The sequence below is a fragment of the Pan paniscus genome, chromosome 3 (genome assembly GCF_029289425.2).
Source record: "Pan paniscus chromosome 3, NHGRI_mPanPan1-v2.0_pri, whole genome shotgun sequence".
Taxonomy (NCBI): domain Eukaryota; kingdom Metazoa; phylum Chordata; class Mammalia; order Primates; family Hominidae; genus Pan; species Pan paniscus.
Genome location: NC_073252.2, coordinates 53,045,160 through 53,060,741, shown reverse-complemented (window position 1 = coordinate 53,060,741; position 15,582 = coordinate 53,045,160). Strand labels below are relative to the sequence as shown.

Below are 15,582 nucleotides of genomic sequence, written 5' to 3'. Positions count from 1 at the left end.
CCATGCTAAGGAATACAGGGAAAGTGAGGGTTTGAAGGCAGGATGAATAGTTCAATTTTGGATGTATTTAGTTGGAGAAGCAGTTGAAAATATAGGATAACCAATTGTGGATGGGTCTGAAGCTCAGAGGAAAGATCTGGGTTGGAGGTAGAGATTTATGACTTGTCATCAGATAGATGGTGAGTGGAACACAGGAATGAGTATGATTTTCTAGAGGGAATACATAGAGTGAAAAGAAGGGAGACTGAATGATTGGCCAGGACTCTCTAATAAGAACAGGTAGAAGGAAGCCTGAGATATTAGAGAACAAAAGATATCTTGAATCCAGTGCGGAAAGCATTCCTCACTGCAAAATGAGTGTTGTTATGCTTCTCATTATCTTTGGAGGATCAGAATCAAAACCAGAGGCAAGAAGGGAAATTAATAGAAAACAGAACCATATTTGGACTACTATTGAGAGGAGGAGGTGCTAAAAGCTAAAAATCAGACACAGGGGAGGCAGGGGAGCAATTGCTGTGAGCTGCTTCTCTTACCCTTTGGGATAAGAGGCTGCTGGGGAAGAGCCCTAATCCCCAAATCTGCCTCAGTGTCAGGAGACAGAAGGATCAGCCCCAGACTCAAAGGGCAAAGGGCATGGGTGGACCTCACTGGAGTGGCCTGCTCTACTTCCCTACTGGACATGAGCTCCATAGCAGAACAGATAACCAGCAGAGAACTGGGTGAATGTAAAGTTCCTTTTTTTTTCCTTAGGTTTTTCTAAAGTCAGGCTTGATTCTATAGTGGTGGTTGTTTATTATATAATTATGAAATAGTTATATCTGACTTTTATGTGCCAGCCCTTTACATTTATTGCATGTATTGGCTCATTTATTTGTCACAATAGCTCTCTGATAGAACTACTATTTTTGTCTCTGATTTACCTGTGAGGAAATTGAGACACAGAGAGGTTTAGTGACTTGCTTAAGGCTGTGCAGCCAGTAAGTTGTGCGGCTGTATTATGGTTTTAGGCTTGAATCCATGTTTCTAACCACCATCCTCTATAACTATCTCATTAAATATTATTATTATTATGCAATATATGTCTATATTTCAAGATTAGAAAATATAGAAGAATCTTATTGCTCATTCATTCTTCTTATTGGAATTTTGCCTGTCATGATTTGGAACTTTATTATTGCTGAGGTACATCCTACCTCTTTTTTTTTTAAAGCCTCTAGAGATTTTGTCTACTCTAATTGAACCAATATATTGTGATAAAATCACCAAAGAAAAATATCAAAAAGCTTTTTATGACTGCTTTCAGTTTTGCTCATAAGTTTCTTTGTTGTTATTGTTTATTTTGGGGATGTTTGTTTTTCTTAGGATGTCTGCGTCATTTTTATTATAAAAGATTTGTGGTTCCCTTTCAAGGGTTTCAGTTTAACTTATGGGTATGGGATTTGGGTGTTGAAAGGTTTTTATTTTTCTTAAAACTTGTATCTTCGGAAAGGCAATAAAGTTTGGGGAGAATTAACTCTTCGTATTCCTAATAGAACAGTCTCTTTGTTGCTAAAACGACCTTCTTCTGAGTAGTCCCTTTGGAGACCAGAAAGAATTAGTGGGTTTCCCACAATGACCTAATATACTACTTACTTCCTGGACATGTGGTTTATGGAATGTGTATCCCCAATATGCTATTAGTCATTGTGTTTATGGTCAGTTAATAGGATTACACATAATTATCCAAAACAGATTTGAATGATTTGGTGAGAAGAGAGGGTTACGACATTTACCTTTAAATCATGAAGATTTTGAGTTGAAAGGAATCTTGAAGATCATAATAGTCTAGGCGCCTCAGTTCCTAGGTGAGTTATGGATTATGCACAGGGCTATGGGAGCACAGACAGCCCCCATCTCTGGAGGAATAGGGCAGATGACCAGGGAATAGCTCGCAGTAGGTGGTGGTGTCATATCCTGAAACCACACACCAGTTTCATTTTGTGCACCAGTGGCAATCAGCAGGGAGAGGCTATCAGAGTCACTTTTCTCAGATGGATTTTTGAGGCCCAGTTTTGGCCCAGCAGGAAAGAATGCCACAGTCTCTTAGCAATATCTTCCACGGATACCCCTTGGGGGAGTGGCAGTCAGCTCCACATATGTACAGTCTCTGTTTTAGAGGATGAATGTTAGCCAGGAGAAGAGTAGGAAAAAGACAGGTTTCTCGCAGAAGGGCCAGCGTGAGCAAAGACACAGAGGAAATAAGGGCTTGACACGGGTGGGGGGCGGGCTGCTACAAATGATTGGGCGTGGCTGGGACAGGAGAGGTGAGCCTGGAGCGCTGTTCAGGGATCAGGTGATGGAAGGCCTGGATACCTAGGTAAGGACTTGGGCTTTAGCCCTTAGGAAAGAAGAAGCCATTGTGATGTTGAATGGAGGATTGTCCTGTGAAAGAGGTTTGAGACTAGAAACATGCTGTTTCTGCATTCTAGCTATAAGCCGATAGTAGAATATATTGATGCCCAGTTCGAGGCCTACCTGCAAGAGGAATTGAAGATTAAACGTTCTCTCTTCAACTACCATGACACGAGGATCCATGCCTGCCTCTACTTTATTGCCCCTACTGGACATTCACTAAAGTCCCTGGATCTGGTCACCATGAAAAAGCTGGACAGTAAGGTACTTGCTGCCATTCTGATTATCATCCACTCTCCTTTTAGATCTTCTTTATCCTAATGCCCTAATTTGTTCTCTGCTTTCAATGTGATTTTTTTTCCTGGATTACAGGAACAGTGTTTGACAGCATGAGAAAAACACTTCAAAACCTCTTGCCTGTTAGACAAAAATAAAATAAAACAAAACAAAACTAGCAAAAAAAAAAAAAAAGTCAAGTTGCTTTCCAGGAAGTATTTTTAATTCTTAAATGGGAGGTTGAAATATAACTTCCAGGTTTGTTTACTTTCTTAAAAAAAAACTTTCTCTAAAAGGTGTTTAGAGGTTTGGTTTTAATTCAAAGTTTACAATGGAATAAAAGGTTAAATTTTTGTCTCTGTGATGATAATGGTCCAGCTTCTTCAATTTTAAAACTGAACTGCACATGTGTGTTCAAGTAAAGCAAAGTCTTAATTTCAGTGTGATCCCTGAGCTTGCCACATTTATACCTTCTCTTTTTCACAACACATGAAGGAAGAGACTGGTAAGTTTGATAAAATTTTGCACCTTACTATATATTAATTAGACTTTCCATTTTGAAATAAATAGAAGACAATACATTCTGAAATAAGGATGAAACAAATGGCAACAAGAACAACCACAAAACTAAGCTGTGGATGGTATTTACCGTTAGATTCAAAACCCCTTTTGCATTCACAGAAAAGTCTTATCAGATGATAAAGCTCTTTAGAGGACTCTGCTGGGTGTTGTTACTATGATTTTATCTAAACAACACTGATAAAGATGCTGTCTCTCCAGAGGGACAAAACAGTGAGAGAATGCTCAGAAGATCAGCCTGTCCCCAAGGCCTCTGTCTGAACTGTCCTTTAAAGGGCTGGAGAGGCTGAAGCCAAGCCAGGCTCCTTTGGCTTCCAGCAGGCGCAGACACAGTAGTTTACAGAAAAATCTTCTAATGGCCTGGAAGGATCACTGCAGCTAGAGTACTCTTCGCAGAATAAATAGAAACCCTCCTTCATCCCATCTGATTCCTCAGCTCCCTGGGAGCTGTGCCATTAGCCATGATAGTGGAGAGATCACGGGCAGTGAGGGCCGCTTCTGGGTCTGTTGTGTCCTTGGAAGCAGGGGCAGACCTCCCTGTTCTCAAGAGTGCCCCGTTCTCCACAGACATTCTGAAGGAAGTAGAGTGAGGAGGCTTCCTAATCGAGGGCTGAGTATGCAGACCCAGCCGGATAATATCCAACACTATTATTATGTTTAATAGAGTTCATTGAAAATGGAAAAGAAAAAGGCAAAACAGGCACAACTAATAAAAGCAAACAGTCAACCATAAAGCAGGTTAAACTTTCAAAGAAGTGATATTGTTGGAGAGTTGGAGAGCTAGCTAGCATCTGAAAATGATAATATCAAAGTTTTATTTATACAAGTAAAGGGAAGGGTTAAGCAAATGTATGGTCATTTCAGAAAAGACTTTCAAGTCCGGCTAGTGAGGAAAAAGAGGTTTTAAAACTAAATTGCTTGATTTCTCTATCTCCTCTGATCAATTTGGCCAAGAAAGAGTGAATCTCTGCCATTTTGTCTATGTTGACATTAATTAAATACTAAATGTATATAAAAGATAGCCAATAAGAACAATAGGAAGTTTCTTGTTCCTCTGGTCCTGATCCAAACATTTCCCCCACCATCAATGATGTTTTTCTTAGTCTGCAACTTGCTGGAGGAAGCCCAAGCATGGTGAGCTTAGGAGCAGGTTGAGGAATAGGTTGAAGAATAGGTCTTTCTGTCAGCATGTCATCTCATTCGGGTTTATCAGGATTTCTAATTTGGCCTTTGGATAAAAGGAGAAGCAAAGGCATGCAGATGGGACCTGAACACCTCCCGAAAGACTCTCTGTTCCCTGGCTAGGACAGCTTCCTTACCGAGTCTGTTTTCTCTCACCTGAACTGGGTGAAGATCATAGTTCTATATATCGGATGTCAGTAACGTCTTATTGAAACCTGTGTTTACAGGGATTAGGGGAAAGTTAATCTTAAAATGTGAATTTAAGAAATGTGTTCTGTGCACAGGGCTGGGGGCAGCCGGGGAAAGAATGTCCACATGGGGTTTGGAAGTTGTGCTCTGGGGTATCCTTGGCTCCCTTTCTGGGCTTCCTGCCACTAATGTCAAATTCTGAGTTCTCCCCTGTTCTTTGTAACTGATGCTGTGAAAGTGAGCCTTGCCTTTGGCGCTCGATTTTATTCTGGCATGAAGGAGTAATTTGATGGAATTACTGATTTTCAAAAGAATTAGTTGGTGTGATTTTGAAAAATTTTACAGTAGGCAACACCATTTTTGTTTTGGTTAATACATAGGTTCTCCTCTCAGCAATTTTCAGGTCATCAGAAGAAAGAAAGGATGTTGGGCTGCATAGAACTGAATACTCCACTGCTCTTACAAAAACTTTGCTATTATACTGTTAGGGTGTGCAAACTCAAGAGCCTAAAGTAGATGGGAGGGGTCTAAAAGGAGTGGTTGATCATTCAAAGAATAAGCTCCTTTGTTATCACTATTTGTCATAGAAGAGTAACACTTCCTTTACTCTGTAAAGAAAAATGAGGTGGCATAGGAGAGGAAATTACAAGTATACTTTCAGTGCAGGATGGGAGGAAGTAAAAGTATTTGAATATGGAACTAAAAGTTTATCTCAGGTCTTCTTAATTTTCCACCTAGGTAGAAAGTCTGATTTTCATTATCATCTCTACCCCAAAAAAAAAAATTGTAGGTACATAGGAGGCGTATTTATTTATGGGGTACATGAGATGTTTTGATATAAGTAGGAAACATCTTTATTTTTTACAGTAAGGTTTTGCAATTTTTATTTGTTTGTTTGCTATGTTTTATTCACTTGTCTATTTTTCTTATGTTGGAATTGTGTAAAAATGGACATGTCTGTTTTACAGGTGAACATCATTCCAATAATTGCAAAAGCTGACACCATTGCCAAGAATGAACTGCACAAATTCAAGAGTAAGATCATGAGTGAACTGGTCAGCAATGGGGTCCAGATATATCAGTTTCCCACTGATGAAGAAACGGTGGCAGAGATTAACGCAACAATGAGTGTAAGTCCTCAAGTCAAATGGGAACAAGTGATTTTTATGAACGCCTGTCTTAGTAGCAGCATTGTAGAGTGGCTGGAGCACTGGACTGACTAGGAACCTGATGACTTCAGCTGTAGTCCAGCTTTGCCACCACTTCAACTCATTTAACCAGTCTGCTCCTCCGTTTCTCCATCTGTCAAATGGGAGCTTTAGACAAGATGATCTCAAATTTCCTTCCCACTCTAACAGTTACGATTTCTACAGCAAATCTTGTGAGAAGGAAATGCCAGCCCAGTACCATTTCATAAAAAGCAGCTCAAAGTAAATAGATCTGTGCTTGTTTCTACCAATCTTGGCAGAAATACATTAGCTTGTCCCAATTTTGCTTTGGTGATTGGATCCTGCCCTTCCCTCCTTTCTATTTTCCCTATACTTTTCTAATCATTAGGTAAACTGGCAGTTGAGGATACAATTTCCACATCACAGAGAGGAACTAGTCAGGTGATAAATGATTAAAGTGACAGTGGTTCCCTGTGTGATTGTGATGTAATCCCTCCTGGTGAGTCTCCATCCTGCCGGTTGATGCTCAAGTCTGTTTCACTGCTCTTTTGTGTGTCTCACAGCCCATAGCTCAGCTGTGAGCTGCAATGACTCTGCACATCTTTTTTTCCCTTTGGGAATGCATAACATCCATGAAAGCCACATGCTTTGCATATAGTGGAGGCCCAATGATGGTTGTTGGAATTCAAAGTAGTAAAGGCTCTAGAATTGTTGGAAGAATCTGGAAAGCAGATTCTTCCCAGGAAATAGGCATGATGGGGTGTGAAAGGAAGGTTGCCACAAGGGAAAATGGCTAGACTTGTGCAAAAGAATGAATGGACAAAAGATCACCAAGGGGTTTTGGTCCCATTACGAAGTGAGTGTTTAACTAGTAGAGCCACTGAGATGGAAGATACACCTTACTTCTTGGGAAGTAGTGAGTTCCCATCGCCAGTGGTTAGTAGATAACAGACCCTGTTTCAGTCCACTTGGAAGAGATACTGTAGCAGGAATTCTTAAGCAGGATTGAACGTATAATAAGCAAGATCTCTTCCACCTCTAAAATTCTCTGGTTGTGGGTATTGAGAGCTACATAATAATAATAGCACCTGACATTTTTCACATTTCTGGAGCATTTACTATGCACCAGGAACTGTTCAAGACTTTCCATTTAATCCTCACAACAGTTGCATAGGTAGGTGCTGTTATTATTCCTACCTCATATATGAGGAGACTGCAGCACAGCACCTAAGATTGCACGGCTGTGGGTAGTGGAGGTAGAATTGGAACCCAGGCTTTGGCTGTCAGGCTACACTCTCACCCTGTGTACTACCGCCCGAGCAGAGCAGTGTACCATCAGCCTCGGCATCCATGGATTTCACCAACCATGGACCAAAGATATTTGGAAAAAAAAAATGCAACAATAAAAACAATAATACAAAATATATATATATGTGTATATATATAGCATATATATATTTTGTATTGTTTTTATAACATATATAGCATATATATAGCTACATATTTTATATATATAGCTATATATATATTTTATATATATATAGCATACACACACACACACACACATATATATATATAAAATACATATATATATGGTCAGGCACAGTGGCTCATACCTGTAATCCCAGCACTTTGTAAGGCCGAGGAGGGAGGATCACTTGAGGCCAGGGGCTCAAGACCAGCCTGGTCAACATAGCAAGAAAATAAAAAATAAATTCTACAAAAAAAATTTTTTTAAATAGAGTATAATAACTATTTATATAGCGTTTACATTGTCTTAGATGTTATAAGTAATTTAGAGATGATTTAAAGTATACAGGAGGATGTGCATAGGTTATTTGTAAATACTATACCATTTTATATCAGAGATTTGAGCACCTGCAGATTTCAGTGTCCATGGACAGTCCTGGAACCAGTACCCTGTGGATACTGCAGGAGGTCTGTACTTTTTTATAGGAAGGTCAAAATCTCAAACTGAGATGGCACTCCTTTATTCTGCTGTAGAACTGTAATTTGGGGTGTCAGTGTGGGATTCAGGAAGTATCATGAATGACTGCTATGTAATTTTTCTTTATATTCCTATCCTTCTAGATAATTTTTCATTATTTTCTAGTCATGGAACTATATCTGTGTTAAACTTATTGGAAATAAAATACCCAAGAATTTTTGCTCTCTTTCTCTCTTTATCAGATTAATAGAACTGAATCTCTGACATTCCAAATTAATCCTGCTCTTTAAAGAAATTTTCTTTTAGGCTCTTCATTACAAACTATTCTTGCTGATCAAATTCCACGTAATGTCTGAGGAAAACAGATTCCACTGGCAGTTGCTTTTGTTACATTTGAGTGGAGAAATTTCCTTGGTCATTACACCAAAATATTGACCAGAAAGGTCCTGTTGCTCCTCAACTTCAGGGGAAACAATAGGGTTCAGGTCTGAAACTCAGACTTGTTTGAGAAAGATAATGTGCTTTCTTTCCTTCTTAGGGTGTGAGATGAACTAGAACATTTCAATATCTTGAGCGTCCAACAAAATGCTACTTGGGCAATCTGAGCCAATGATTATGCCAAGTTCTCTGTAGGAGAGGAATTGGCTTGAAAACTTTATCTTCTTTCTCAGTGTATCTATAGTGGAAGAACACTGGATCAAGGAACTCTAAATAATAATTCTTGGAGCAGCTATTTCAAATCTTATTCTTACATGCTAATAGAAAAAAAGATAGGATTATTATTTCCTCCCTCACTCAGAATGCAGTGATAACTACCAAATAAACCAATGTGAAAGAGTCAGTTGTCTTGGACACCATCTCTACTTCAGATAAATCTGGGTGCATAGCTTGAGCCAGTAATTTGGGCTAAAGTGTGTTTCTGACTTAGAATTTGTGCAGATAAATCTGGGTGCATAGCTTGAGCCAGTAATTTGGGCTAAAGTGTGTTTCTGACTTAGAATTTGTGCAATAGTCAACTGTCTAAAGCAGTGTTGTTCAAATAGAACTATAATGTGAGACACACAAGTATTTTAAAATTTTCTAGTAGCTACCTTAAAAAAAGTAAAAAGAAATGTGAAATTAATTTTAAGGACTTAACCCAATATGTTGCAAAATATAATTTCAACATGTATTCAATATAAAAATTATTAGATATTTTAGGCTGGGCACGGTGGCTCACGCCAGCACTTTCGGAGTAATCCCAGCACTTTCGGAGGCCAAGGCGGGTGGATCACAAGGTCAGGAGATCGAGACCATCCTGGCTAACACGGTGAAACCCCGTTTCTACTAAAAATACAAAAATTAGTTGGGCATGGTGGCCGGTGCCTGTAGTCGCAGCTGTTCGGGACGCTGAGGCAGGAGAATGGCGTGAACCCGGAGGGCAGAGCTTGCAGTGAGCCGAGATCGCGCCACTGCACTCCAGCCTGGGCAACAGAGCGAGACTCCATCTCAAAAAAAAAAAAAAAAGATATTTTAATGTAGGTCTTTGAGATCCAGTGTATATTTTACAATGACAGCATATCTCATCGTGGACTGAATTTTCACCAAAAATATTTTATCTGTATTTACATTTTATAAAATTCACAACTAAAAAGTTAAATTTACATACAGGTTTCTCCTAACATACCTTAAAGATTTTCAATATGAAATAAGTGCCAAAAAGATACTTTATCTTTAATCTTTGTGTCTACCTTGCCATCTACCTTGGTCTTCTTTTTCAGAAGATTTGAGTTTGAAGCAAAGTGAAATGCAGTTTTGCCAAAACAATAAAGTTGCATTTAATTGAAAAATATTTTACGTTGCTTCCATTTTAAATTTAGATGTAAACTAATTAAAAGTTAGATATTCAATTTCTTGTTCCTACAAGCTGTATTTCAGGTGCTCAACAGTCACATATAGTTAGTGGCTACTGCATCGGCTAGCACAAGTCTTAAGCTTACTTTATAGTTGCAAAGACTCATACACTTTTCCCTTGAATCTAGCTCATGTCTCATACTCAGTGTTTGGTTATAAGGGGGGTGGGATACGTGACATCCACCCACCAAACTGCAGCCTGCTTTTCCCTTGTCACCAAGTAGAGGCCTGCAGAAGGAGGGAGAAGATAGAGACTGGTGGAAACCAGTCTGTCAGAGCAGGGGAAAGTAACTATTCTCTGTCCTTTTGCTTGGCAGGTCCATCTCCCATTTGCAGTGGTTGGCAGCACCGAAGAGGTGAAGATTGGCAACAAGATGGCAAAGGCCAGGCAGTACCCCTGGGGTGTGGTGCAGGGTATGTGCACAGCATGGGAGATGGAGTCTTCATATTTAGCCCCTATGTGAATGGCCGTGTTTGTTCATTTTCCGTCTTGTTTAGGGAGGCCCTCAACAGTGGGCTGGCAGTGGGAGGGAGTGGTGGGGCTCCACATGTGACAATCGTGGAGGTGAGGAAGAAAGAAAAAGTAATCAGCTAGGTAGACAATGGAGAGACATGGCTGCCAAGCCCTTGAGGTAACCCCTCAAGGATGCTGGGTTGTGTAGGGAATTAATATAAAGTCCTGATTGAAAAATAGTTCTTCCCTAGGAGTTGGAGCTCGTTTCATGAGCCAAGTATTAAAAAGCAGCAAAAAGTTTCTTGCAAACAAGAGGGTACTTTTTTCTCCATCAACTATGCAAAAAATGTCTTCTAATAAAATGTTATCTTAGTAAATCTGAGACTTAGGAGAATATTTGATCTATATTTGGCACTGTGGGACATGGCCACAGTCTCACCTGAAAGCTTGTCAGGTGTGTCACTTTGAAGGACAAGGACTCTATGACCTACTCTTGTGTTCTGAAGGAGGACATCCAGTGCTATGGATTAAGCAGGATGGCTACAGAAAGTTCTTCACTGGTTTAAGATGTATCAGACCTCCTTTTCCTCTGTTTTGAATAAAGGCAATAAAGCTGTGAGAAGAAACAGTACCTTTGAGATCCCTGGGAAAAATACAATTTTTCTTACTCTTACTAATTTCTCTACAATAAGAAAACTCCTTTCTTCCTTGTGTTGTTGATAAAATTAAATGAAGTGGTATGTAAAAGTGGCCCTGCACAGTTATAGACAGCATGGAGTGGTACAAATACATCTGGCTTTGGGCCAGATGTTCTGGCATTTGAATCTAGACCCTGCTACCTCTCTTTGGGAGGTCAGCTTGCTCACCAAGCTCCTGCGTCTGCAAAGCAAGAGTCATGACATCTAGTTGGCAGAGTTATTATGAAGGGTAAAGACAATATTTGTTTTCAAGCTCCTCCCTCTGTGCTCTGTGCTGAGTAGGCACTCAGCAGTCAGCGTTGTCATCAGTATTATGGTCAATGTTGTCAGAAATCTTGTCTTCGTCAGGAATGTAAGGTGAATCCAGTAAAGGATCTTCAGATGGTCTTGAGACCCCAGAGATTTCAGGAGTGATGGTAATAACATCTTGGAAGCATCACTGCAGATATTTCAGTGACATCATTGCTAATCCCACTTCCGCCATTTCCCCCCTCTCTTGTAGTTGAGAATGAAAATCATTGCGATTTTGTGAAACTTCGAGAGATGCTGATCCGGGTGAACATGGAGGACTTGCGAGAGCAGACTCACACCCGCCACTATGAATTGTACCGACGCTGTAAGCTTGAAGAGATGGGGTTCAAGGACACTGACCCTGACAGCAAACCCTTCAGGTATGAAGGCATCTAGCAATCAGGTGTCTCCCAGACAGTGGCGAGAGTGGCATGGTGGTACATCACAGAAATGCTTGCTGGATTGAGATGGTGATGATGGAAGGATCTGGTGGGTGAAGATTAATACATATGTTGTCAGGCATTGCGATAATTGCTTTATTTGCATTATCTCAACTAACTTACCTAGTTGATGTCATTATTATCCACATTTTACAGATGAGGAAACAAAGGCACTGAAAGTGTAAACAAACTGCCCAAGGTCCTCCAAGTAGTAAACAATGGTGTGGTGTTGAGCTCTTGCCATCTGGGTCCTGAGCCCAGGTTTCTGCCAGTTCTCTTGCAGAGGTACAGAGCCTGGTCGATATATTTACAAAGGTGCGGCTGCTGATTACAGTTTGCCCCATTCATTTTTGCCAAACACCTTTAACTTCCGGAGGCTCTTCCTTTGTCAAGCACTTTTACTATTAGCTTTCAGTGGTTCGGTAAAATTCTAACAACAAAGAATCAGGAGGAAAGGAGAATAGCTTTTAGGAGATCTATGTATTTTCTTATATCACTGACGGGTGGAGACGCAAAATGTGAAGGGGAGAAATGGATGTAGAATTAATATCCTAGCCGAAGCCCAGACCCCGTCAGAATCCAGTGGTAGGGATAGGGTTGGCAAGGCTGGGGTGCTGTTGCCCACACCGTAGTGAGTCATGGGGTGGTTCTGGGTAAAGGTGTGGGGTGAGGCTGCCAGGCCAGGTTCACCACCTCCTGGTCGAGGAGAGGATTGTCCAGATGGTGCCCAAGCAGTTTTCTTTCTTTTTTTTTGTTTGAGACGGAGCCTTGCTCTGTCACCAGGCTGGAGTGCCTTGGCCTCCCAAAGTGCTGGGATTACAGGCGTGAGCCACCGCGCCTGGCCCCCAAGCTGTTTCTTAATGGGGATTTGAATTCAGGTGGTGTGAGGTGTGTCTGGGCTCTGTGCCTTTACAAACTGAGGGCCATAGTTCCTTGGGGAAAAAAAACCTGTCTTTCTCCTCTTCGGCCTACAACACACTCTGATGTCTACAAGCTGGCTGACAATAGAACCGGAGGCAGCCTGTGCACAGCAGATTCTGTCCCCGTGGGTCTGTAGGAGGGAGTTTATTTTCTTGCAATTGCTTTAGAGATAGTTTAGGAATGCCTGGGCTTGTCGCCTGGCACTGTGCTGCTGAGGAGTTCCATGAGCATGTGTGTATGCAGTGAGAACAAATGCAGAACCCAGACAAGGGGCATACCAAGAAGTTAACTTCTAGCCAAGATTGCATCATTCACTTCTGCCCTGACGGCTTGCAAAACTGACCATCTCCAACCATGTGAAAGTCATGTTCTGAGGCGAGGTGTAGGACACCTTTTTGTGTACACAGGTTTAGCTAATTGAACCTTGAAATGCATTTACCAGAAAATAATCCTTACAAAATCAAGTCCACTTTATGGTTACTAAACCTGATGAAATGGTTTCTGTGTGGGAAAGGCCGTCTTCAGTATTACATAAAATATTTGTTTTCATGCAAAGAGATATGGAACAAAAGGAACTGCCATAAAATTGAATTCATTTTCCCCTCACCTTCATTCAAATCCAGACAGTGTTGAAGAGCACTGGGCTAGGAGTCAGGAGTTTGGGTTCAGTTCTTGGTCCTGCTACGCTACAAGTTCTTAACCCATCTGGGCCTGAGTTTCTTCATCTGTGAAATGAGGAGCTGATCCAGATCAGGGAATAATTAGATCCAGTAAAAAAAAATTTTTTTCCATACTGGGTTAGACAGTAAATATTTTAGGTTCTGCAGGCCAAACGGTCTCTGTCACAACTATTCAGTTCTGCCCTTGTCGTCCGAAAGCAGCCATAGACCATACTGTAAATGAATGGGCATGGCTGTGTTCCGGTAAAACTTCATTTACAAAAACAGATGGGGGGCCAGATTTGGTCCTCAGGCTGTAGTTTCCCAACCCCTAGACGAGATCATAACTTGGAGCCTGTGAACTGCCTGCAAAAGTTAGAATGCATGTGACTGCTTCTTGAGTTTGTTAGAGGTCATTTACCTCCCAAAGTGTTTTACTTCTCAAAATGTTCAGAGCCATTTGGCATAGTTGTGTTTCTTTCAACTCAGGAATCTGTGGAATTTGAAGAGTCTATGATGCTATCCTTAGCTATCTACACCACCAGGAAGGGCCCAGTGGCCTAAGTTTGCCTACTGGGACAGGCAAGACCAAGTCCTTCCACCATCTTGACTGGGTTCCTTAGGATCCCTGGGAGCCTGGGGATTGTAAGGATTTCCTGCTGCTGCAGACGCACAGCCTGCTAAGTTGTCTGTGTGGCCAGCATTTTAATTAAGGCATTTCCTGCAAGCCCAGAGTAACTGCCCACCAGGAGGAGGTCGAGCTGGGTAGGCCCAGCAGGGCTTCTGCAAGGGACAGCTGCTGGGCAAGCCCACTGCTTTGTTCTCCCTGTTTCAGGGGCTTCAGGATTGGTGAGGGATATCACCGAGGCTGCCTGACGCTTAGAGAGCGTGCTTTATCCATGTCTCCCCTCCCCACTTGGATCCATTTCCCCTGGCCTGAGTTTTGCTTTTTGATGATGAAAAGGGAAAATGTATACACACACACACACACACACACACACACACACACACACAATATATATATGAAATAATATATATTAATTATATCATATATTACTAATATATGATATAATTATATAATAATATATAATATATACACATATAATATATATACACACACATATATATTACCAAGGCCTTTACTTTTTTCCATATATAAGAAAATTAGAAAAAAGTGGACCTTCTAAAAATAAATACCTTCCAACATCTCGATAACTGGAACCAGGTTTTCCATTTCAACTGGAAACAATTTCTCCTCTTAGACCACTCATTCAAACTCTGATGTCCCTCCTGGTTTAGGGAAGATTACTTGGTACCAAAAGTTGGCTTTGAATCACATGTCTTGGTAAATAGTGATACAAAATGAATTTGATTTTCCTTTTCTTGGAAACCACTACTTTTAAAAGGGCTCGGCCTTTCCCTTTGAAGAATTTCGGGCACCCTCAGCACTTCCTGTGCACCTGAGCGGGAGGAATGGAGTGAGGTGACTCTGTTTGAAGGATGACAGAGTTAAGGAAAAGCAGAAGCCACAATTGATTGAAGTGATTTTCCAGAATTTCATCTGCAAAGTCACCATTCCTGGATGTGCTTGGAAGATGGATCTTCCGTGTGAATTTAGGCTGAGCTTGGAGGAGTATAAATCAAGGGCTTAAGGTTTTATTATATTCTCAAAGCACAGGATTTCTGCATGGGTGTGCAGTGAAGTTCATCCTTCCCAGTGAGCACCCTCGTTCACCATTTGTCCTCTGGGCCCCACTTGTGTTTACAGTACATGTTTGTAAAACAGAGAGTGACCTCTAACACCAAGTCTAGTAAGAGGCAGTGCCACTGTGTATGTTACACAGCGTGAGGCAAAAGGAGGAGTAGTGCGCGCACAGAAACGCCGTATTCAAGCCTTGGCAGCACACCACGGCAGTAAAGCTAGCGGAGCCCGTCCCTGGGTTGCCTTTAAACCTGCCTGCATTCACACTTGCGTCTTTATTGTCTTGTGGCAGAATATGTATATAACCAGACATTCCTCTGCTCTTTCCCAAGCCCATCTTTATCCGCCCCCTGTGCATGCCCGGCTGCTGCCCTGAAGCCTTGAAACTCATGCTTCTACCACCCAGAGCACCCATGCTTCCCTGGACCCAGGCGTCTCCTTCCTCCAGACCCCAGCCCCTTTCTGGCTGGCATTATAGGGTAGAAGAGGAGACGTCACGTGTCTCCCATGAGCCACTCCCTGCTTCCTTTCTCCTGAGAGGCCACAGCACTTTTCCTAACAGTACCTGCCCAAGCTGCTCCCATCTCACCTCAGAACACCACTGTCTCCTTGCTTCACCCCCGTTCAACTCACACGAAGCACTCAGTTACCACCATTTTCTCAGAGGCCAACGAGGTCCAGGCCCCAGAGACTCACTTGTTTTTAGGAGTGCCTGGGCCTCTGTACACCAGCCATGCAGTGCAGGAGATGGAGTTCTTATCTGAGCAAGGCAGCCTGGTCTCAGTCCTGG

General features: G+C 41.5%; 1 protein-coding gene across 15 annotated transcripts in view; it reads left to right on the top strand.

Annotated features, from left to right (window-relative positions):
• SEPTIN11 (septin 11) overlaps positions 1–15,582 on the top strand; it is a 120,939-nt gene that overhangs the window by 72,456 nt on the left and 32,901 nt on the right. For 14 of the 15 annotated variants that reach the window (XM_063603545.1, XM_063603544.1, XM_063603549.1 and 11 more), the window contains 4 exons: positions 2,469–2,655; positions 5,586–5,747; positions 9,945–10,041; positions 11,282–11,450. In XM_063603545.1, the coding sequence (XP_063459615.1) occupies positions 2,469–2,655; positions 5,586–5,747; positions 9,945–10,041; positions 11,282–11,450 (615 nt within the window). Of the gene's footprint in view, positions 1–2,468; positions 2,656–5,585; positions 5,748–9,944; positions 10,042–11,281; positions 12,300–15,582 lie in introns of all 15 variants that reach the window. The other variant, XR_010111856.1, reaches the window with a different exon arrangement.